This window comes from Coregonus clupeaformis, chromosome 15, assembly GCF_020615455.1.
Source record: "Coregonus clupeaformis isolate EN_2021a chromosome 15, ASM2061545v1, whole genome shotgun sequence".
Lineage (NCBI taxonomy): Eukaryota > Metazoa > Chordata > Actinopteri > Salmoniformes > Salmonidae > Coregonus > Coregonus clupeaformis.
This window is the reverse complement of record NC_059206.1, coordinates 6,799,057-6,821,459: the sequence shown is the minus strand read 5'-3', so window position 1 is coordinate 6,821,459 and position 22,403 is coordinate 6,799,057. Positions and strand designations below refer to the sequence as shown.

The 22,403-nt window shown below is 43.6% G+C and overlaps 1 protein-coding gene and 2 long non-coding RNA genes across 4 annotated transcripts; 2 read left to right on the top strand and 1 right to left on the bottom strand.

The window, feature by feature from the left end:
* Positions 1–202: 202 nt before the first annotated feature.
* Positions 203–9,770, bottom strand: zgc:55461 (beta-tubulin family protein). The gene is made up of 4 exons (XM_041897553.2): positions 9,617–9,770; positions 9,216–9,324; positions 3,245–3,355; positions 203–1,405 (listed from the first exon to the last, which is right to left on the bottom strand). The coding sequence occupies exons 1-4, from the start codon at positions 9,671–9,673 to the stop codon at positions 345–347; spliced, it is 1,338 nt and encodes a 445-aa protein (XP_041753487.1). The 5' UTR covers positions 9,674–9,770; the 3' UTR covers positions 203–344.
* LOC121582045 lies at positions 7,630–11,775 on the top strand. Of its 2 annotated transcripts, none has more exons than XR_006003308.1 (3): positions 7,630–7,989; positions 9,253–9,394; positions 10,694–11,775. It is a non-coding gene; the product is annotated as an uncharacterized LOC121582045 (long non-coding RNA). The 2 variants fall into 2 exon arrangements; XR_006003309.2 differs by lacking the exon at positions 7,630–7,989 and adding an exon at positions 8,011–8,959.
* A 1,861-nt stretch (positions 11,776–13,636) lies between these two features.
* LOC121583193 lies at positions 13,637–20,997 on the top strand. The gene is made up of 3 exons (XR_006003456.2): positions 13,637–14,445; positions 18,424–18,492; positions 20,923–20,997. It is a non-coding gene; the product is annotated as an uncharacterized LOC121583193 (long non-coding RNA).
* Positions 20,998–22,403: the final 1,406 nt, after the last annotated feature.

The following is a 22,403-nucleotide window of genomic DNA, read 5'->3' as shown; positions in this document are numbered from 1 at the left end:
GCAGGTGTCTCATTCTATGGTTTTGGATTTATCCCTTTACATGTGGCCAGTTTTGTGAAATGATTGCTGAAATATTATATAGCCAACCTTAAATCACATTTCTAAGTGTAAGTGGGCCAATTGCATTGATTGTACCTAAAGTGTGTTGTATAATTGATTTGAACATTGAGGTGGATTGACTTATAGAGCACAGCAGACAAAATGCTATCAAAGTTATGCCTTTAATAGAGATTTGGTTCAAAGCTGGAATTTGACAGCTTGAGAATGCCACAGTAAGAAGGGACAGACAAGACAAACAGGACACTGAAAAACATCGGTAAGACTGTGAAGTACACATGATATCTTTACGCCAGCTCCTCCTCTCCTTCCTCCTCAAACTCTCCTTCCTCCTCGGCGGTGGCGTCCTGGTACTGCTGGTACTCAGACACCAGGTCATTCATGTTGCTCTCTGCCTCAGTGAACTCCATCTCGTCCATACCCTCCCCGGTGTACCAATGGAGGAAGGCCTTACGGCGGAACATGGCGGTGAACTGCTCTGAGATGCGTTTGAACAGCTCCTGGATGGCCGTGCTGTTGCCGATGAAGGTGGCGGCCATCTTGAGGCCGCGGGGAGGAATGTCACAGACAGCGGTCTTGACGTTGTTGGGGATCCATTCGACAAAGTAGCTGCTGTTCTTGTTCTGGACGTTCAGCATCTGCTCGTCCACCTCCTTCATGGACATGCGGCCCCTGAACACTGCGGCCACGGTGAGGTATCGGCCGTGACGTGGGTCGCAGGCCGCCATCATGTTCTTGGCGTCGAACATCTGCTGGGTGAGCTCGGGCACAGTGAGGGCCCTGTACTGCTGGCTCCCCCTGCTAGTCAGGGGGGCGAAGCCCGGCATGAAGAAGTGGAGACGGGGGAAGGGCACCATGTTGACAGCCAGTTTACGGAGGTCAGCGTTGAGCTGGCCAGGGAAGCGCAAGCAAGTGGTGACCCCGCTCATGGTGGCTGACACCAGGTGGTTGAGGTCGCCATAGGTGGGCGTGGTGAGTTTAAGTGTACGGAAGCAGATGTCATACAGAGCCTCGTTGTCGATACAGTAGGTCTCATCAGTGTTCTCTACTAGCTGGTGGACTGAGAGGGTGGCGTTGTAGGGCTCAACCACAGTGTCTGATACTTTGGGTGAGGGCACCACACTGAACGTGTTCATGATACGGTCGGGGTACTCCTCGCGGATTTTGCTGATGAGCAGGGTGCCCATGCCCGAGCCTGTGCCCCCGCCCAGGGAGTGGGTGAGCTGGAAACCCTGTAGACAGTCACAGCTCTCTGCCTCCTTCCTCACCACATCCAGGACAGAGTCCACCAGCTCAGCTCCCTCTGTGTAGTGGCCCTTGGCCCAGTTGTTTCCAGCTCCACTTTGGCCTGCAGACAAACAAAATGGGCCAGGTCTTTTGACAATATATACAGTGGCTTGCAAAAGTATTCACCCCCCCTTGGCATTTTTCCTATTTTGTTGCCTTACAAGCTGGAATTAAAATTGATTTTTGGGGGGTTTGTATCATTTGATTTACACAACATGCCTACCACTTTGAAGATGCAAAATATTTTTTTTTGTGAAACAAACAAGAAATAAGACCAAAAAAACAGAAGACTTGAGCATGCATAACTATTCACCCCCCCAAAGTCAATACTTTGTAGAGCCACCTTTTGCAGCAATTACAGCTGCAAGTCTCTTGGGGTATGTCTCTATAAGCTTGGCAAATCTAGCCACTGGGATTTTTGCCCATTCTTCATGGCAAAACTGCTCCAGCTCCTTCAAGTTGGATGGATTCCGCTGGTGTACAACAATCTTCAAGTCATATCACAGATTCTCAATTGGATTGAGGTCTGGGCTTTGACTAGGTCATTCCAAGACATTTAAATGTTTCCCCTTAAACCACTCGAGTGTTGCTTTTGCAGTATACTTAGGGTTATTGTCCTGCTGGAAGGTGAACCTTCGCCCCAGTCTCAAATCTCTGGAAGACTGAAACAGGTTTCCCTCAAGAATTTCCCTGTATTTAGCACCATCCATCATTCCTTCAATTCTGACCAGTTTCCCAGTCCCTGCCGATGAAAAACATCCCCACATCATGATGCTGCCACCACCATGCTTCACTGTGGGGATGGTGTTCTCGTGGTGATGAGAGGTGTTGGGTTTGCGCCAGACATAGCGTTTTCCTTGATGGCCAAAAAGCTCAATTTTAGTCTCATCTGACCAGAGTACCTTTTTCCATATGTTTGGGGAGTCTCCCACATGGCTTTTGGCGAACACCAAATGTGTTTGCTTATTAATTTTTTTCAAACAATGGCTTTTTTTCTGGCCACTCTTCCGTAAAGCCCAGCTCTGTGGAGTGTACGGCTTAAAGTGGTCCTATGGACAGATACTCCAATCTCCACTGTGGAGCTCCTTCAGGGTTATCTTTGGTCTCTTTGTTGCCTCTCTAATTAATGCCCTCCTTGCCTGGTCCTTGAGTTTTGGTGGGCGGCCCTCTCTTGGAAGGTTTGTTGTGGTGCCATATTCTTTCCATTTTTTAATAATGGATTTAATGGTGCTCCGTAGGATGTTCAAAGTTTTGGATATTTTTTTATAACCGAACCCTGATCTGTACTTCTCGCAACTTTGTCCTTGACCTGTTTGGGGAGCTTCTTGGTCTTCATGGTGCCGCTTGCTTGATGGTGCCCCTTGCTTAGTGGTGTTGCAGACTCTGGGGCCTTTCAGAACCGGTGTATATATACTGAGATAATGTGACGCTTAGATTGCACACAGGTGGACTTTATTTAACTAATTATTAGACTTCTGAAGGTAATTGGTTGCACCAGATCTTATTTAGGGCTTCATATCAAAGGGGGTGAATACATACGCACGCACCACTTTTCCATTATTTATTTTTTTTGAATTTTTTGAAACAAGTTATTTTTTTCATTTCACTTCACAAATTTTGACTATTTTACATGAAATCCAAATAAAAATCCATTTAAATTACAGGTTGTAATGCAACAAAATAGGAAAAACACCAAGGGGGATGAATACTTTTACAAGGCACTGTAGTAATGCCCCAAGTGAATACTATATCCATTGTAGCAAAAGTCAGATTGTATTAAAAAATATACATTTTTAGTTTCTCTTCTTCCTTAGGATGTTTAGTCAATATTATTCATTAATACAAGTCGTTGGATCAAATATCATGATCAAAATCTCAAAAGCAGATTGCCAGGGCTCACCAAAAACGAAGTTGTCTGGTCGGAAAATCTGTCCAAAGGGACCCGACCTCACAGAGTCCATTGTACCAGGCTCCAAGTCCACCAACACCGCACGGGGGACATACTTACCTCCTGCAAAGCAAAAGACAAACGTTTGAGACATTGCATTGCCCACCAAACCATGAACGACCACCAAACACATTCGTCACTCATTTTCTAATCATAAATTCAACCAGTGGTGTAGTGCTATTTTAGGTGCGAGAGCGCAATTATTTAAAAAAATGTAAATGACATAATTTCGCAAAGTTTGTACCGACAGATTGAATATCATTATCGAATATGCATAAAATGAATTGCCATCACTGTCAATCGTGAATGATAATTATTCACGTTTTACCGGTGAAATGTCCAAACGGCATCTGCATGCAAATCATTTGATCGCAAATAGTTTAATGGGAATATGCATTTAGATCTTCAATTACTGTTTCGTGAGCAAATTAGAGTAGATGGTGTTAATAAACTATTACCCTTTCTTGTATTTTGTTTCAATCAAAGCACAGGCAGTGCCAGATTAATGCAGGAAGCCCCTGGGCCAAGGCCGTGGGGGGCCCAAGAGGCAGCAACATGTTTTGAAAATTGTTTATATAATTTCCTTATTTATTTTGGAAATGTATATACAGTGGGGAGAACAAGTATTTGATACACTGCCGATTTTGCAGGTTTTCCTACTTACAAAGCATGTAGAGGTCTGTAATTTTTATCATAGGTACACTTCAACTGTGAGAGACGGAATCCAGAAAATCACATTGTATGATTTTTAAGTAATTAATTTGCATTTTATTGCATGACATAAGTATTTGATACATCAGAAAAGCAGAACTTAATATTTGGTACAGAAACCTTTGTTTGCAATTACAGAGATCATACGTTTCCTGTAGGTCTTGACCAGGTTTACACACACTGCAGCAGGGATTTTGGCCCACTCCTCCATACAGACCTTCTCCAGATCCTTCAGGTTTCGGGGGCTGTCGCTGGGCAATACGGACTTTCAGCTCCCTCCAAAGATTTTCTATTGGGTTCAAGTCTGGAGACTGGCTAGGCCACTCCAGGACCTTGAGATGCTTCTTACGGAGCCACTCCTTAGTTGCCCTGGCTGTGTGTTTCGGGTCGTTGTCATGCTGGAAGACCCAGCCACGACCCATCTTCAATGCTCTTACTGAGGGAAGGAGGTTGTTGGCCAAGATCTCGCGATACATGGCCCCATCCATCCTCCCCTCAATACGGTGCAGTCGTCCTGTCCCCTTTGCAGAAAAGCATCCCCAAAGAATGATGTTTCCACCTCCATGCTTCATGGTTGGGATGGTGTACTTGGGGTTGTACTCATCCTTCTTCTTCCTCCAAACACGGCGAGTGGAGTTTAGACCAAAAAGCTCTATTTTTGTCTCATCAGACCACATGACCTTCTCCCATTCCTCCTCTGGATCATCCAGATGGTCATTGGCAAACTTCAGACGGGCCTGGACATGCGCTGGCTTGAGCAGGGGGACCTTGCGTGCGCTGCAGGATTTTAATCCATGATGGTGTAGTGTGTTACTAAAGGTTTTCTTTGAGACTGTGGTCCCAGCTCTCTTCAGGTCATTGACCAGGTCCTGCCATGTAGTTCTGGGCTGATCCCTCACCTTCCTCATGATCATTGATGCCCCACAAGGTGAGATCTTGCATGGAGCCCCAGACCGAGGGTGATTGACCGTCATCTTGAACTTCTTCCATTTTCTAATAATTGCGCCAACAGTTGTTGCCTTCTCACCAAGCTGCTTGCCTATTGTCCTGTAGCCCATCCCAGCCTTGTGCAGGTCTACAATTTGATCCCTGAGGTCCTTACACAGCGCTCTGGTCTTGGCCATTGTGGAGAGGTTGGAGTCTGTTTGATTGAGTGTGTGGACAGGTGTCTTTTATACAGGTAACGAGTTCAAAACAGGTGCAGTTAATACAGGTAATGAGTGGAGAACAGGAGGGCTTCTTAAAGAAAAACTAACAGGTCTGTGAGAGCAGGAATTCTTACTGGTTGGTAGGTGATCAAATACTTATGTCATGCAATAAAATGCAAATTAATTACTTAAAAACCATACATTTTTACCATGATTTTCTGGATTTTTGTTTTAGATTCCGTCTCTCACAGTTGAAGTGTACCTATGATAAAAATTACAGACCTCTACATGCTTTGTAAGTAGGAAAACCTGCAAAATCGGCAGTGTATCAAATACTTGTTCTCCCCACTGTACATGTATATTATGTATGTACTAAACTCAGCAAAAAAAGAAACGTCCTCTCACTGTCAACTGCGTTTATTTTCAGCAAACTTAACATGTGTAAATATTTGTTTGAACATAACAAGATTCAACAGCTGAGACATAAACTGAACAAGTTCCACAGACATGTGACTTACAGAAATTGAATAATGTGTCCCTGAACAAAGGGGGGGGTCAAAATCAAAAGTAACAGTCAGTATCTGGTGTGGCCACCAGCTGCATTAAGTACTGCAGTGCATCTCCTCCTCATGGACTACCCCACCCTTCCACCAAGGCACCTGCAAGTTCCCGGATATTTCTGGGGGGAATGGCCCTAGCCCTCACCCTCTGATCCAACAGGTCCCAGACGTGCTCAATGGGATTGAGATCCAGGCTCTTCACTGGCCATGGCAGAACACTGACATTCCTGTCTTGCAGGAAATCACGCACAGAACGAGCAGTATGGCTGGTGGCATTGTCATGATGTCAGGATGAGCCTGCAGGAAGGGTACCACATGAGGGAGGAGGATGTCTTCCCTGTAACGCACAGCGTTGAGATTGCCTGCAATGACAACAAGCTCAGTCCGATGATGCTGTGACAGACCGCCCCAGACCATGACGGACCCTCCAGCTCCAAATCGATCCTGCTCCAGAGTACAGGCCTCTGTGTAATGCTCATTCCTTCTACGATAAACGCAAATCCGACCATCACCCCTGGTGAGACAAAACCGCGACTCGTCAGTGAAGAGCACTTTTTGCCAGTCCTGTCTGGTCCAGCAACGGTGGGTTTGTGCCCATAGGCGACGTTGTTGTCGGTGATGTCTGGTGAGGACCTGCCTTACAACAGGCCTACAAGCCCTCAGTCCAGCCTCTCTCAGCCTATTGCGTACAGTCTGAGCACTGATGGAGGGATTGTGCGTTCCTGGTGTAACTCGGGCAGTTGTTGTTGCCATCCTGTACCTGTCCCGCAGGTGTGATGTTCGGATGTACCGATCCTGTGCAGGTGTTGTTACACGTGGTCTGCCACTGCGAGGACGATCAGCTGTCCGTCCTGTCTCCCTGTAGCGATGTCTTAGGCGTCTCATAGAACGGACATTGCAATTTATTGCCCTGGCCACATCTGCAGTCCTCATGCCTCCTTGCAGCATGCCTAAGGCACGTTCACGCAGATGAGCAGGGACCCTGGGCATCTTTCTTTTGGTGTTTTTCAGAGTCAGTAGAAAGGCCTCTTTAGTGTCCTAAGTTTTCATAACTGTGACCTTAATTGCCTACCGTCTGTAAGCTGTTAGTGTCTTAACGACCGTTCCACAGGCGCATGTTCATTAATTGTTTATGGTTCATTGAACAAACATGGGAAACAGTGTTTAAACCCTTTACAATGAAGATCTGTGAAGTTATTTTGATTTTTACGAATTATCTTTGAAAGACAGGGTCCTGAAAAAGGGAAGTTTCTTTTTTTGCTGAGTGTATATATTTAGTATTTTTATTTACTGCAACCGCCAACCACAGGAGGACTCAGGAGCCTGTTCTCAATTAGTGTAGGCAACCTGCTGCTGCTCTGCTAATCGTCAGATGGGGGAGGAGATGAGGTAGGGGGCCCACATGGGTAACTGGAGGGCCCTGCCTTGATTGGGTAACTAATTAATAAAACTGCATAATAAATCCATGTGACTGGTCAATTATGTAAGTCAGGGGCTGGGCCCATGCCCGTAGGGGGCCCAAGAGGCAAATACATTTTTATATTTATTTTTGTTATTATTATATATATTTTTTAATACAATCACAGGAGTCCGCTCTCAATGTTCAAAATACACCAGAGAGCATAATTTAGCCACAGAGGTTTCAATAGTAAAAAAATATATAACTGGATTAAGTTTGAATCACAAGCACATGCAGGTAACTGCCAAAATAAAGGAAACACCAACATAAAGTGTCTTAAAGGAGTGTTGGGCCACCACGAGCTGCCAGAACAGCCTCAATGCACCTTGGCAGAGATTCTACAAGTGGACATAAACCATGCCAGGAAAATGCACCCCACACCATAACATATACTGTTTGTCCCTCATTTACTCACGTGTTTCCTTTATTTTGGCAGTTACTGGTATACCTACAGTCGGGAAGGCAGCAGCCAAATATACAGCTTGTTGCATTTTGGCCATAGACATATAATCCATAGAAGGGTTTTGGAACCTCTTACCATGGCAATTTGACTGTTAAACTCATGGGTACACTAGCAATGGTTGCCAGTCCTGACTTGAATGGGAACTGCCATCTATGAATTATATTATTATGGTTGGTTGCGGCTGTAGGTTTGCCTTTTGCAAATGTCAAAATACAATCGCGGGAAAAATGTACCGTTTAGAAAGCAAATGCCTACTGCTGAAAAGAGAAGACTAATCTGTCTGCGAACTGCACTGTTTTTCAAAGTAGCTCATCTTGAGATAGGCTATTGCCTCGACGAGCACGTCGGCCATTACCGTGAGTAGCCTATGGCTTCATCTTCATCATTAGGCGAGTCAGTGTGCCACTGGACATTTTATTTAGTAGCTTACTGTAGGATATATATATTTCCTCCTAATATTGTACAATCTGTGTGTCGCTTCATTGGCCTGGGCTGTTTGAATTAAAGAACAGATTGATCTCAGTTTGTCAGTGTCAGAGTAGCCACTCATTCGGTCATTTGTGTGTATTAAAAAAGATTCAGCTAATGGCTTTGACATATAAATGAGGTGGAATTGCATGAAATTAGTTTTTTAAAAAGCAGATTTTTTTCCGGACCCTACCCAGAATTGTTCCCCTTTAGCCTATACCACATCACAAATGTTATTATGGCTTTATTATAAAGGGACTTTTTCTTCAACAGTAAATTTACCACCCATCGAATAGCATCTTGGTGCACGGATTTGTTTACAGAAAATTATGGTGTGCAGGAAGGGGGGTCTATAGAAATAAATAAAAAGCCCTGGAGGGTATGATTTCTTAATCTGGCCCTGAGCATAGACTATATCCTGCCTAGTGGTGCAAACTGTTGAGTTTCGGCAATGCAGCTTCAGCGAGCTAACATCCTAAAAGCACACAATAAATGACTGAGGAGGAGTTATTGGTGTAACAGTAATATATGCCTTCTGTGCTATATGCTGTTATATTCGGTTATATTATGTAAAATAGGCCTACATAATGTAATTATTATGCCTATGCGATCTTGCAAGACACACTCGGACAGCGTCGTACATGAGCCCCAAGTCCATAAACTGTTTTGAAGACAGCCGTTTTAGCAACCCCTCGTAGTTTTCTGTCTGTGGCGGTTCTTGTTACGTTGGATTTGGTCCGCTCAAAGTGAGCGCAGAGCGTTTCGAAGTTGGACCAGGAAAGAGATCGCCACCCAGCGCGTTCCATACCCGCCCTATTTTTGTCACTTGTTGCTGCAGTTCGGCAGCGCACTCAGCGAGTAGGTTAACTCTAAACTGCTATACATATTTATTTGGTTTGTGTCATTCTATCGTTTTTCATGGAATGTTTGTGGTAATTGAGTATAATTTATTTAGAATTTATCAGAATTAATTTTCCAGAAATATTTTTACCAGCTCCGTGTGGGCCCCTATTCTCAAATTTAAAAAATGTGATCCGGCAGCACTACAACCCTATTTCTAAAATAAATAATGGCTAGAGTATATAGAGTACTAGCAGGCTAATAGAGGACCTACCCGTGGCTTCATTGTAATACACATTAATTCTCTCCAGCTGAAGGTCGCTGTCCCCATGGTATGTGCCAGTGGGGTCGATGCCATGCTCGTCACTAATCACTTCCCAGAACTAGAGGAAAGAAATGATGGAACAGGTGTTAGCTCCAACTCCAAGTCACATCCCACAGCCATCCAAAAAGGTATGCCAGCGAAGCAATTTGCACTTTTAAAGGAATCAAATACAGAGCAATTACAATAAAGACAACTTAACAGTGTGCATATGTAGCCTAATAGTAGTAGCCTAGCTATCTCATGTATTTATAACTAACGTTAGATAAAGTTAACGACGTCAATTACAGACAATGCAAGGCAGGGCTACGTTACTGAGCTTGAAGGGTGAAAGTCTGGAAAGTTTAACCAACCTTTGCTCCAATTTGGTTGCCGCACTGACCAGCCTGCAAATGCACAATTTCCCTCATTTTGAGTGAATGAATAAATTTTAAAAACACAGGTGAAGTAGGACTGTCAATATCGAATACACTCTGAAGCAAGAAAGAATAATACTCTATTCAAAACGGAGGACTGAATTTATAATCAGTGGCAACGGACGATTATGAATGCTATTGGTTTAAACACCCGTCAATCATAGTATAACTGTATTTCATTGGATAACAAAAGTTGATTTCTAGTTTTGATTGGCTCTCACGATATAGTAACCTGTTGTCAATGGTTACAGAAATGGAAACATTAGAGAGTCGCTGGGTTACTTTGGGCTAAGAACATAAAGAGATCTCTTTATGTTCGGAGACCTTGGGGATACTTTTGTATTCTTTGTAACTAGGAACGCTCGCAGGCTGTATCATTGAATACGAATCTGACCAACAATATGTATTGCTACACACAAAATGTAACCAAACAGCACTCAAGCGTTACATTTTCATGTTAAAACATGTTACAAGTTTGATAAGGTTGCCTCCAATTCTTCACTTTTAAAACAATGCATTACATGAAACTAATGCTTGCTAGATAGTAATTTACAAGTAGCACAGGTGCACGCGGGTATAAAACTATAAGAAAGTTATGGCATTTCATAATGGGTCATGTTTGAAAAGAAAACAGAATTTATGACTGGAATTACATTTAAATTGTGTCAGATATGTATATTTTTTATGACCTCAAATACATTGTGAAGTAAAAAATAGGAAAGGGGCAAAAAAATAATCTATAAGCTATCCCTTTGTAGAATAATCTTTTATTGACATTAGTGACTGCATTGATGAATTGGGTAGACTAGATTTTCCTGAGAAGAGTAATAATAATGATTGCCATTGAAAAAACATTCAAGTCCACTTGCATATATAATAATACTAATAATAATACTTTGCTGCCATATAGAGAGATAGAGAGATGTGTGAATAACACATAATGGCAAGATATCATTAACAGTAGAACTGGAAAACATTGTATTAACAAAATGTGACTAACATTTTCATCCTTAGGAAAGAACTGAGGGTTCCTGAGGCCAATGCTGTCCCTATATCCAGTGGAATGTGATTTGGGCCATGAAGTATTTGTTTTGTTTGGAGACAACTGATGGCGACCATGGTGATAGTCATGGTGATGACAGCTTTGGAGGAGGTTGTGCGTTGACTTTGGACGGAGTCCACCTGGCATAATAACTTGACATACAGTATTGAAGTTCTATACTTTTTACAACAACTTTCCATTTTGTGAGTGACAAATAAACTATGAATCATCATTGTAGTTTAGTTTCACTGGAGAATGATTTTCTATGCCCCCAGTCTATAAATGTTGAAGTAGTTTGTATGCAACTCAGACACATCAAGTTTATTAGATATACATTTGTAATTCAAGCGATGGAGATTTTCAGTGGATATGAATGCCCTACAATACAGCTAAAGTACCCCAGGTGTGGCTGCACCTAACATTAGTGATTTCAATGGGGCCAACTGCTTGACCACCTCACATTGCTGTATTTCCTATAGGTGTTTTCTTCCTATAAAAAAGACGCCAAGGCTAACAAAGAGTGCAGGGATTAGCCATTGTAATGCAGCTCCAGTATGCACACAGTAAAAGCACTTTAAAGGGGCAAAGGAGAACATTTGCCAAAACGAGGACATGGGAAAATTGACTTGCGTCCTTTGTTTCTATTCCAGGATGTTTCTATTGTCCTCATTTAACCAGACTTCCTTTGATTCACCCCTTGTTTTTTCACCCATATTTGACCAGGGATAAATAAATTCACCACTACAGAAAGTCAGTGAGTTGAACACAGTTGAATTCAGTAGCTTGGCTTAAACCTCACTACTGAATGATGTGGTGGTAGAACATATTGGCAGGACTGCATCAGGACTGTACCTTCTATGTTAATCTTCACACCATATGTATAAGGTACCTCATTTCATTGGTGAGAACAATAAAGCCTTTATAAAGCACTTTTAAATTCGATAGAGAGGCTTGATGGGCCTTCACTCCACTAGGAGCTGAAAAATAATACAGTAGAAGTGGGAAGTTTACATACACCTTAGCCAAATATATTTACACTCAGTTTTTCACTATTCCTGACATTTAATCCTAGTAAAAATGTCCTGTCTTAGGTCAGTTAGGATCACCACTTTATTTGAAGAATGTGAAACGTCAGAATAATATTAGAGAGAATGATTTATTTCAGCTTTTATTTCTTTCATCACATTCCCAGTGGTTCAGAAGTTTACATACACTCAATTAGTATTTGGTAGCATTGCCTTTAAATTGTTTCACTTGGGTCAAACATTTCGGGTAGCCTTCCACAAGCTTCCCACAATAAGTTGGGCCCATTCCTCCTGACAGAGATGGTGTAACTGAGTCCGGTTTGTAGGCCTCCTTGCTCGCACACACTTTTTCAGTTCTACCCACACATTTTCTAAAGGATTGAGGTCAGGGCTTTGTGATGGCCACTCCAATACCTTGACTTTGTTGTCCTTAAGCAATTTTGCCACAACTTTGGAAGTATGCTTGGGGTCATTGTCCATTTGGAACACCCATTTGCGACCAATCTTTAACTTCCTGACTGATGTCTTGAGATGTTGCTTCAATATATCCACATAATTTTCCTTCCTCATGATTGTCATGCCCTGACTCAGGGGACGCTTATTTGTTGAGTGAGGGTGTGTAGTTTCTATGTGGTGTAGATCTATGTTTATATTCTAGTATGTGTATTTCTATGTTGGCCGGTGTGGTTCCCAATCAGAGGCAGCTGTCGCTCGTTGTCTCTGATTGGGGCCCATACTTAGGCAGCCTATGGGCACTATTGAGTTGTGGGATCTTGTAAGGTATGTTTTGTATTATACCTTGGACGTCACGTTTCATTTGTCGTGTTGTTTATTCGGTTCAAATAAACATGTACGCATATCACGCTGCGCCTTGGTCTGACCCTTCTATGAACGAACGTGACAATGATGCCATCTATTTTGTGAAGTGCACCAGTCCCTCCTGCAGCAAAGCACCCCCACAGCATGATGCTGCCAATCCTGTGCTTCACGGTTGAGATGGTGTTCTTCGGCTTGCAAGCAACCCCCTTTTCCCTCCAAACATAACAATGGTCATTATGGCCAAACAGTTCTATTTTTGTTTCATCAGACCAGAGGACATTTCTCCAAAAAGTATGATCTTTGTCCCCATGTGCAGTTGCAAACCGTAGTCTGGCTTTTTTATGGTGGTTTTGGAGCAGTGGCTTCTTCCTTGCTGAGCAGCCTTTCAGGTTATGTCGATATAGGACTCATTTTACTGTGGATATAGATACTTTTGTACCTGTTTCCTCCAGCATCTTCACAAGGTCCTTTGCTGTTGTTCTGGGATTGATTTGCACTTTTTGACACCAAAGTACGTTCATCTCTAGGAGACAGAACGTGTCTCCTTCCTGAGCGGTATGACGGTTGCATGGTCCCATGGTGTTTATACTTGCGTACTGTTGTTTGTACAGATGAACATGGTACCTTCAGGCGTTTGGAAATTGCTCCCAAGGATGAACCAGACTTGTGGAGGTCTACAAAAAAAATTCTGAGGTCTTGGCTGATTTCTTTTGATTTTCCCATGATGTCAAGCAAAGAGGCACTGAGTTTGAAGGTAGGCCTTGAAATACATCCACAGGTACACCTCTAATTGACTCAAATTAATCAATTAGCCTATCAGAAGCTTCTAAAGCCATGACATCATTTTCTGGAATTTTCCAAGCTGTTTAAAGGCACAGTCAACTTAGTGTATGTAAACTTCTGACCAACTGGAATTGTGATAAAGTGAATTATAAGTGAAACAATCTGTCTGTAAACAATTGTTGGAAAAATTACTGTGTGTGTCATGCACAAAGTAGATGTCCTAACCGACTTGCCAAAACTATAGTTTGTTAACAAGAAATTTGTGGAGTGGTTGTAAAGCGAGTTTTAATGACTCCAACCTAAGTGTATGTAAACTTCCAACTTCAACTGTACATCAAGTATATAACGCTATGCACTTCGGTCTCAAAGTACTTTAAACAGTATTCAGCACAATACTACATAAGGAGGACCTCCCTGAAAGTGATTACTATTGAGTGTGGCATACTTCACATTGCATTGTCACACTGCCCTGAGACTTTCCTCGACAACCCTTGTTGGAGAACCGGCGCACTAATGATTTCTATGTAAATAATTATCCCAGTTACTGGACTACCGACAACTGCTGAGCACTCTAGCACAAAATGGCTGCTAATCACCAAGTTGGCTGCTATACACATTGGAGGGGAATGGGGTGAGTGACCCATACAATGTAAAGTACTTGTAGAGGTGATCAAGTTTAAGATATTTAAATAGAATCCCTTACTATCGCAATGACTAGCACCTGAACCATCCCTTTAGACAATCCCCTCTTTCCCCAACACAGTTTTATTGAGCTAAGGATCCATACCACTACTAGCTAGCAAACTAATTGTCAATGCAGAGAGATCCCCTAGACAGCCCCCGGAGGTCCCAGTGCTGTGTTGTACATGTCGGTTCTGCTGTGTCAATTGGTTTCCCCTCGAGGCAGAAGCATAGTGTGAGGCAGCACTTACATTATTCAGAGCTAACATGAGATGCGTATGTGCGTGTGTGTGTGCGTGCGTATGTGTGTGTGTGCGTGTGTGTGTGTGTGAGGGAGAGCAGGTGCGAAGGAGACCAGAGCAGGCGCATCACAGCATCAGATGAAAGAAGGGAAGAGAAACCTGTCAAGACAAGAGGTACTAAAGTAATTGAAGGCATTATATGACATCATGGCCACATATGCCACATGCTTGGATGGAAGTGAACTTGTCAACTCATCTGATATGGGTGGGGTTGTTGTCAACTCATCTGATATGGGTGGGGTTGTTGTCAACTCATCTGATATGGGTGGGGTTGTTGTCAACTCATCTGATATGGGTGGGGTTGTTGTCAACTCATCTGATATGGGTGGGGTTGTTGTCAACTCATCTGATATGGGTGGGGTTGTTGTCAACTCATCTGATATGGGTGGGGTTGTTGTCGACTCATCTGATATCAGTGGGGTTGTTGTCAACTCATCTGATATGGGTAAGGTTGTCAACTCATCTGATATGGGTAGGTAGGTTGTCACCTCATCTGATATGGGTGGGGTTGTTGTCAACTCATCTGATATGGGTAGGGTTGTTGTCAACTCATCTGATATGGGTAGGGTTGTTGTCAACTCATCTGATATGGGTAGGGTTGTTGTCAACTCATCTGATATGGGTGGGGTTGTTGTCAACTCATTTGCTATGGGTAGGTGTGTTGTCAACTCATCTGATATGGTTGGGGGTGTTGTCAACTCATCTGATATGGTTGGGGTTGTTGTCAACTCATCTGATATGGTTGGGGTTGTTGTCAGCTCATCTGATATGGGTGGGGTTGTTGTCAACTCATCTGATATGGGTGGGGTTGTTGTCGACTCATCTGATATGGGTGGGGTTGTTGTCGACTCATCTGATATGGGTGGGGTTGTTGTCGACTCATCTGATATGGGTGGGGTTGTTGTCGACTCATCTGATATGGGTGGGGTTGTTGTCGACTCATCTGATATGGGTGGGGTTGTTGTCGACTCATCTGATATGGGTGGGGTTGTTGTCGACTCATCTGATATGGGTGGGGTTGTTGTCAACTCATCTGATATGGGTGGGGTTGTTGTCAACTCATCTGATATGGGTGGGGTTTTGTCAACTCATCTGATATGGGTGGGGTTGTTGTCGACTCATCTGATATCAGTGGGGTTGTTGTCAACTCATCTGATATGGGTAAGGTTGTCAACTCATCTGATATGGGTAGGTAGGTTGTCACCTCATCTGATATGGGTGGGGTTGTTGTCAACTCATCTGATATGGGTAGGGTTGTTGTCAACTCATCTGATATGGGTAGGGTTGTTGTCAACTCATCTGATATGGGTAGGGTTGTTGTCAACTCATCTGATATGGGTGGGGTTGTTGTCAACTCATCTGCTATGGGTAGGTGTGATGTCAACTCATCTGATATGGTTGGGGGTGTTGTCAACTCATCTGATATGGTTCGGGTTGTTGTCAACTCATCTGATATGGTTGGGGTTGTTGTCAGCTCATCTGATATGGGTGGGGTTGTTGTCAACTCATCTGATATGGGTGGGGTTGTTGTCGACTCATCTGATATGGGTGGGGTTGTTGTCGACTCATCTGATATGGGTGGGGTTGTTGTCGACTCATCTGATATCGGTGGGGTTGTTGTCGACTCATCTGATATCGGTGGGGTTGTTGTCGACTCATCTGATAAGAGAGGGTTGTTGTCAACTCATCTGATATGGGTAGGAAGGTTGTCAACTCATCTGATATGGGTAGGTGTGTTGTCAACTCATCTGATATGGGTAGGTAGGTTGTCAACTCATCTGATATTGTTGGGGTTGTTGTCAACTCATCTGATATGGGTAGGGTTGTTGTCAACTTCTCTGATATGGGTGAGGTTGTTGTCAACTCCTCTGATATGGGTGGGCTTGTTGTCAACTCCTCTGATATGGGTAGGGTTGTTATCAACTGATTTGATATGGGTAGGGGGGTTGTCAACTCATCTGATATGGGTAGGAAGTGTTGTCAACTCATCTGATATGGGTGGGGTTGTTGTCAACTCATCTGATATGGGTGGGGTTGTTGTCAACTCATCTGATATGGGTGGGGTTGTTGTCAACTCATCTGATATGTGTAGGTGTGTTGTCAACACATCTGATATGGGTAGGAATGTTGTCAACTCATCTGATATGGGTAGGGGGTTGTCAACTCATCTGATATGGGTAGGGGGTTGTCAACTCATCTGATATGGGTAGGGTTGTTGTCAACTCATCTGATATGGGTAGGGTTGTTGTAAACTCATCTGATATGGGTAGGATTGTTGTCAACTCATCTGATAAGCGTAGGGTTGTTGTCAACTCATCTGATAAGCGTAGGGTTGTTGTCAACTCATCTGATAAGGGTAGAGTTGTTGTCAACTCATCTGATAAGGGTAGGGTTGTTGTCAACTCATCTGATATGGGTAGGGTTGTTGTCAACTCATCTGATATGGGTAGGATTGTTGTCAACTCATCTGATAAGCGTAGGGTTGTTGTCAACTCATCTGATAAGCGTAGGGTTGTTGTCAACTCATCTGATAAGGGTAGAGTTGTTGTCAACTTATCTGATAAGGGTAGGACTCTTGTCAACTCATCTGATAAGGGTAGGATTCTTGTCAACTCATCTGATAAGGGTAGGGTCGACAACCTGGTACAAGAGCTGCTGAAAGACAGTACACGTAGATTATCATGCACCCACGCCAACCTGAAGATAAGTAATTTAGCAGTAACTTCCCCTGTAAACGTCTATTAATTGACTTGTCAGTTTACAGACTCTTCACAGTCAAATACTCATTCATCCAGATTGTTTATGTTTCGAAGTTGAGCATATTCATGTATAGTCATCCTCTTCAGGGTTGGGTAGGTCACTTTCTAAATGTAATCCGTTAATAGTTACCTGTCCAAAATTGTAATCAGTAACGTAACTTTTGGATTACCCAAACTCAGTAAAATAATGATCTGATCACTTTCAGTTACTTTTGGATGACTTTCCTCATATAAGGCATTAGACGAAGACGAAAAGGGTTCATCAAACACATTTGGTGTCGTCATAGGGCTCATTATAGTGCTTATCATAGGGCTCATCATAGTGCTCATCATAGTGCTCATCATAGTGCTCATCATAGGGCTCATCATAGTGCTCATCATAGTGCTCATCATAGTGCTCATCATAGGGCTCATCATAGGGCTCATCATAGGGCTCATCATAGTGCTCATCATAGGGCTCATCATAGGGCTCATCATAGGCCTCGCTCAGGTCGAACAAACTTAAACCTGCGCCTTTTTTCAATGCTGAATTGAATGCCATTGAGAAAAAAGAAAGGCGCAAACATCCTTTCTGAATTTAAAAGTAATCCCAGAAGTAATCATCTACTTTTTCAAAAGTATCTGTAATCTGATTACAATATTTTTGCAGATAATGTAACTTATTACAGTTACAGTTTTTGTTGTAATCAGATTACATGTAGCCGATTACACGTAACTGATTACACGTAACTGATTACACGTAACTGATTACATGTAGCGGATTACATGTAGCGGATTACATGTAATCAGTTACTCCCCAGCCCTGATCCTCTTGTATTATACTGTACATGTATTATGTATTATCATGCAGACTTTTTAAACAAAGGGCCGAAGAGCGGTCTCTAACATGAAGATAATGTTACGTTGAGGGTCTGAGACTAGGTCAGTAGAGTAGTCACAGGAGAGTGGCCTGCAGTGCAGACGATACTGCCAATGAGAAAGAGAGAGAGCGAGTGAGAGAGACAGAGAGAGACAAGCAGGAAAAACTGGTTGAAATGACATAATTATAACGTAATTTTTAAACGGTTTAGACCAGTTTTGCCCGCCAGGAGATTGTGAGAGAGAAAGAGAGAGCGAGAGAAAGAGAGAGGTTATCAATAATGTAAGCCTAGAGTGCTTTACGCTGTCAAACTGGCTTTCCAGTTGGACAGCGCCTATTCAGTGAACTCAATAGCCTGTAGGCTAAACAAGGTCGCAACCTGAACTAATGCTACCCTGATTAATATTGATCATGATCATTACCATGGTTCGTATCATTATCATCATGAACACACACTGCGTTGTCTTCCTACAGGTGGGGTCCCTCCTGTGCTACCCTATTCCCTCAACCGACCAGTGCAGAGGGAGTCATCATCGTGCTAACGTAAGACAATGCACACACTGTGAAAATGACTCAATCAGCGAATGGTTACAGTTACATCAGTGTTGTGGTAATAAATTACCAAATTGCTTAAAACCAACTGAGCTTGAATGGTTACTGTTATCTGTTCTCTATGGTGTTACCAACAGGGTTAGCCTAGCTCAGACCAACTGAGCCTGAATGGTTACTGTTATCTGTTATCTATGGTGTTACCAACAGGGTTAGCCTAGCTCGGACCAACTGAGCCTGAATGGTTACTGTTATCTGTTATCTATGGTGTTACCAACAGGGTTAGCCTAGCTCGGACCAACTGAGCCTGAATGGTTACTGTTATCTGTTATCTATGGTGTTACCAACAGGGTTAGCCTAGCTCGGACCAACTGAGTTTGAATGGTTACTGTTATCTGTTCTCTATGGTGTTACCAACAGGGTTAGCCTAGCTCGGACCAACTGAGCTTGAATGGTTACTGTTATCTGTTCTCTATGGTGTTACCAACAGGGTTAGCCTAGCTCGGACCAACTGAGCCTGAATGGTTACTGTTATCTGTTATCTATGGTGTTACCAACAGGGTTAGCCTAGCTCGGACCAACTGAGCCTGAATGGTTACTGTTATCTGTTATCTATGGTGTTACCAACAGGGTTAGCCTAGCTCGGACCAACTGAGTTTGAATGGTTACTGTTATCTGTTATCTATGGTGTTACCAACAGGGTTAGTCTAGCTCGGACCAACTGAGCCTGAATGGTTACTGTTATCTGTTCTCTATGGTGTTACCAACAGGGTTAGCCTAGCTCGGACCAACTGAGTTTGAATGGTTACTGTTATCTGTTCTCAATGGTGTCACCAACAGGGTTAGCCTAGCTCGGACCAACTGAGTTTGAAATGGGGAAGGTTAGCCTGAACTTCGTTTCCTCTAACCTCAAACCGAAAATGTTCCATCACTGTAGGGCAACTCAGCAGCTGTTGGCAATTGGGAGTGTGCGTGTTTGTGTGTGTGTAGGTCTTTAAAGCTCACTGGTATCTGCTGTTTCCATGGAGTTGTTTTTGTTTTGTCAGTCAGAGGGGAGCTTTTGTTCCCGCCAAAGTCATTTCCTCTGGGGATCACCCACAATAGGGGAGAAAGAAAACAAGTTTGGAACACCCGCACGCACGGATGCATGTCAGCACGCACGCACGCACATGCTCACACATACCAATCTAGCACAACTTTTCTGACCATCATGTTCTAAATGCTCAATTGTTTTATATTTCAAATGCTGTTTAGATTATCCATGGATATTCATTACAGCAAAGTCTCAGTGTTAGTTATGCAGCAGTTAAGATTTCAATGTGACTCTTTACACTCCTGTTTTATTTCCCAATCAGTAAAGTGAGCTGCCTGGCATTTCACAGTGTCCGTTACAGGTGGGATGTGTGTGTGTGTGTGTGTGTGTGTGTGTGTGTGTGTGCGCGCATCTGTGAGTTAAACAAAAACACTCAACTGTCAAACTGACTGAACTCATGTTTTTTTTTTTTACTTGCGCCCAATCAGGTTGCCCCTGAGCAGTCAGGGGAGGACCAATCATCACATTGCCCGCCAAGCTTGACTTACAGTACATTTCTGCCGAGCCAGTGGGGCACCAGATACAGAACACCTGGAGGCATTTTAGAGCGGGTCTCACCCTCGAATGTAAAAACATGTCTCACTGCATACCTAGTTAGTAAGATGACCTAATGTTTTTGTCTGACTTCTATTTGGGTGGTAAAGCTAGAAGAATAAGCTTAGGCATTATGTGAATGTATTGTGGTCCTCTGTAGCTCAGCTGGTAGAGCACGGCGCTTGTAACGCCAAGGCAGTGGGTTCGATCCCCGGGACCACCCATACACAAAAATGTATGCACGCATGACTGTAAGTCGCTTTGGATAAAAGCGTCTGCTAAATGGCATATTATTATTATTATTATTATTATTATTAGAGAATCTTGGTCCAAAATGGGTCTGACAGGTCAAAGGAAAATATTACGTTATGTCCTGTTTTAATGTTCAAGACACATACAATTGATACCCAAACCATTGCTGCACTGTTTACAGAATGTTTTTGTTTGTGTCACGACTTCCGCCGAGGCTGCCCCCCCTCCTGGTTCGGGCAGGCTTCGGCGTTCGTCGTCACCGGAGTACTAGCTACTGCCGATCCCATTCTCATCACTCCACTTGTCATGTCTTGTCAATCACACACACCTGGTGCTCATTCCCCTAATTAGTATGTGTATAACTGTTCCCTCTGTTCCCCTAGTCTTTGTGAGTGATTGTTTTGAGAGCGTGTAGCTCGGTTGATCTACATGTCACTGTGTTATTGTCAAGGTGGATGTTTTTCCTTGTACAGTTTTGTTTGAAGCTTGGGGCGTTTGATTTATGCAAACAGATTAAACTCTGGACTTCGATATTTTACCTCCAGCGCCTGACTCCATCGGGCTGTTTTTGATCACCCGCCTGAGGATCGAGAGGCGGGCGAACGACTGGTTCATCTAAGGCAGGGGACGAGAACCGCTCAGGACTACGCGCTGGAGTTCCGGACGCTGGCAGCGGGGTCCGGGTGGAACGGGCGGGCCCTGATAGACCATTTCCGGTGCAACCTAAGGGAGGACGTCCGACGGGAGCTAGCCTGCCGGGATGCCATGCTATCGTTCTCCCAACTGGTGGACATGGCCATCCGGCTGGACAATCTGCTAGCAGCCAGAGGACGTCCTGGTAGGGGTCTGCCAGTTCCCACTCCGGACGACTCTGACCCCGAGCAGATGGAGCTGAGGGGAGCCGCCGGTCGAGAGCGCAGAAGGACAGCGACAGTGCCACTCTGGTGGCACGAAGGGACAATCCACCTCACGTCGCAGTCAACGTTCTTTTGGGTCTGGAGGCGGTAGGCAGGGCACTCACGCATCACCCCAGGTAACGAACACTCAAACATGTTCAGAGCACTTTGCGGCGCACTGTACTTTATCTATCTCCTTTCCAGGTCACTTGGTAGGTTCCCAGTGTAAGGCGCTAGTCAATTCAGGCGCAGCTACATTTCACTGTGTTATTGTCAAGGTGGATGTTTTCCCTTGTACAGTTTCGTTTGACGCTTGGGGCGTTTGATTTATGCAAACGGTTAAACTCTGGACTTCGGTATTTAACCTCCTGCGCCTGACTCCTTCTTTCACAGTTTGGAATATTATGGAGGAGTATTCCGACACTTGGACAGATGGAGGTTTAGGGGAACACAATTCTTGACCTAACTTTCTGGGATTCGACGGTGTTGGCTGGCTAGCATCCCACTCACTTTTCCCTTGGGAGGCAAGGCCTCTGGCCCACATCCTATCCACTAACATACTCTTAGCTTGTTTTCTTCTCATACCACTCTGTTGCCGCTCGCACACACACATAACATGTATTGGATAACATGGTGACTGAGTCCTAGATAGACCAGCCTGATCACTAGAAATAGGCTCTGATTTCGGACGTTTGAAAAGGTCCTGAGAACGTCGATATATTCCTTCCTCGGCACTCATCCCAAAAATGTTAAACTATTGCCACTGGCCCGAACTCATGATGCTTGGAGGCGAAGCGGCTTCTCAGGCCGAAGCGTGCTGCGCTGACCACTGCGTCATGGCAGTTCCCAATGCTCTAGCAAACCAGGAGAATAATAGATTATACTTGATGGAAATGGCATGTTAATGATTTTGTAGTAAGCCATCCCCAAACCATAGCCCTAACCTTACTCGGAATTAATACCTAAACTTAACCCTTTGAGTTGTTTCTGTTTTAACCCTGTAACCACACAATTAATGCGTAAAAAAATAAACGTTCATCCGAATTTTGAAGTGACACTATGAGACTGTAACTTTCATTTTGATCACCTACTACCTATTTTGATCATCAGTGTTCTTTAGTTACAAGGTT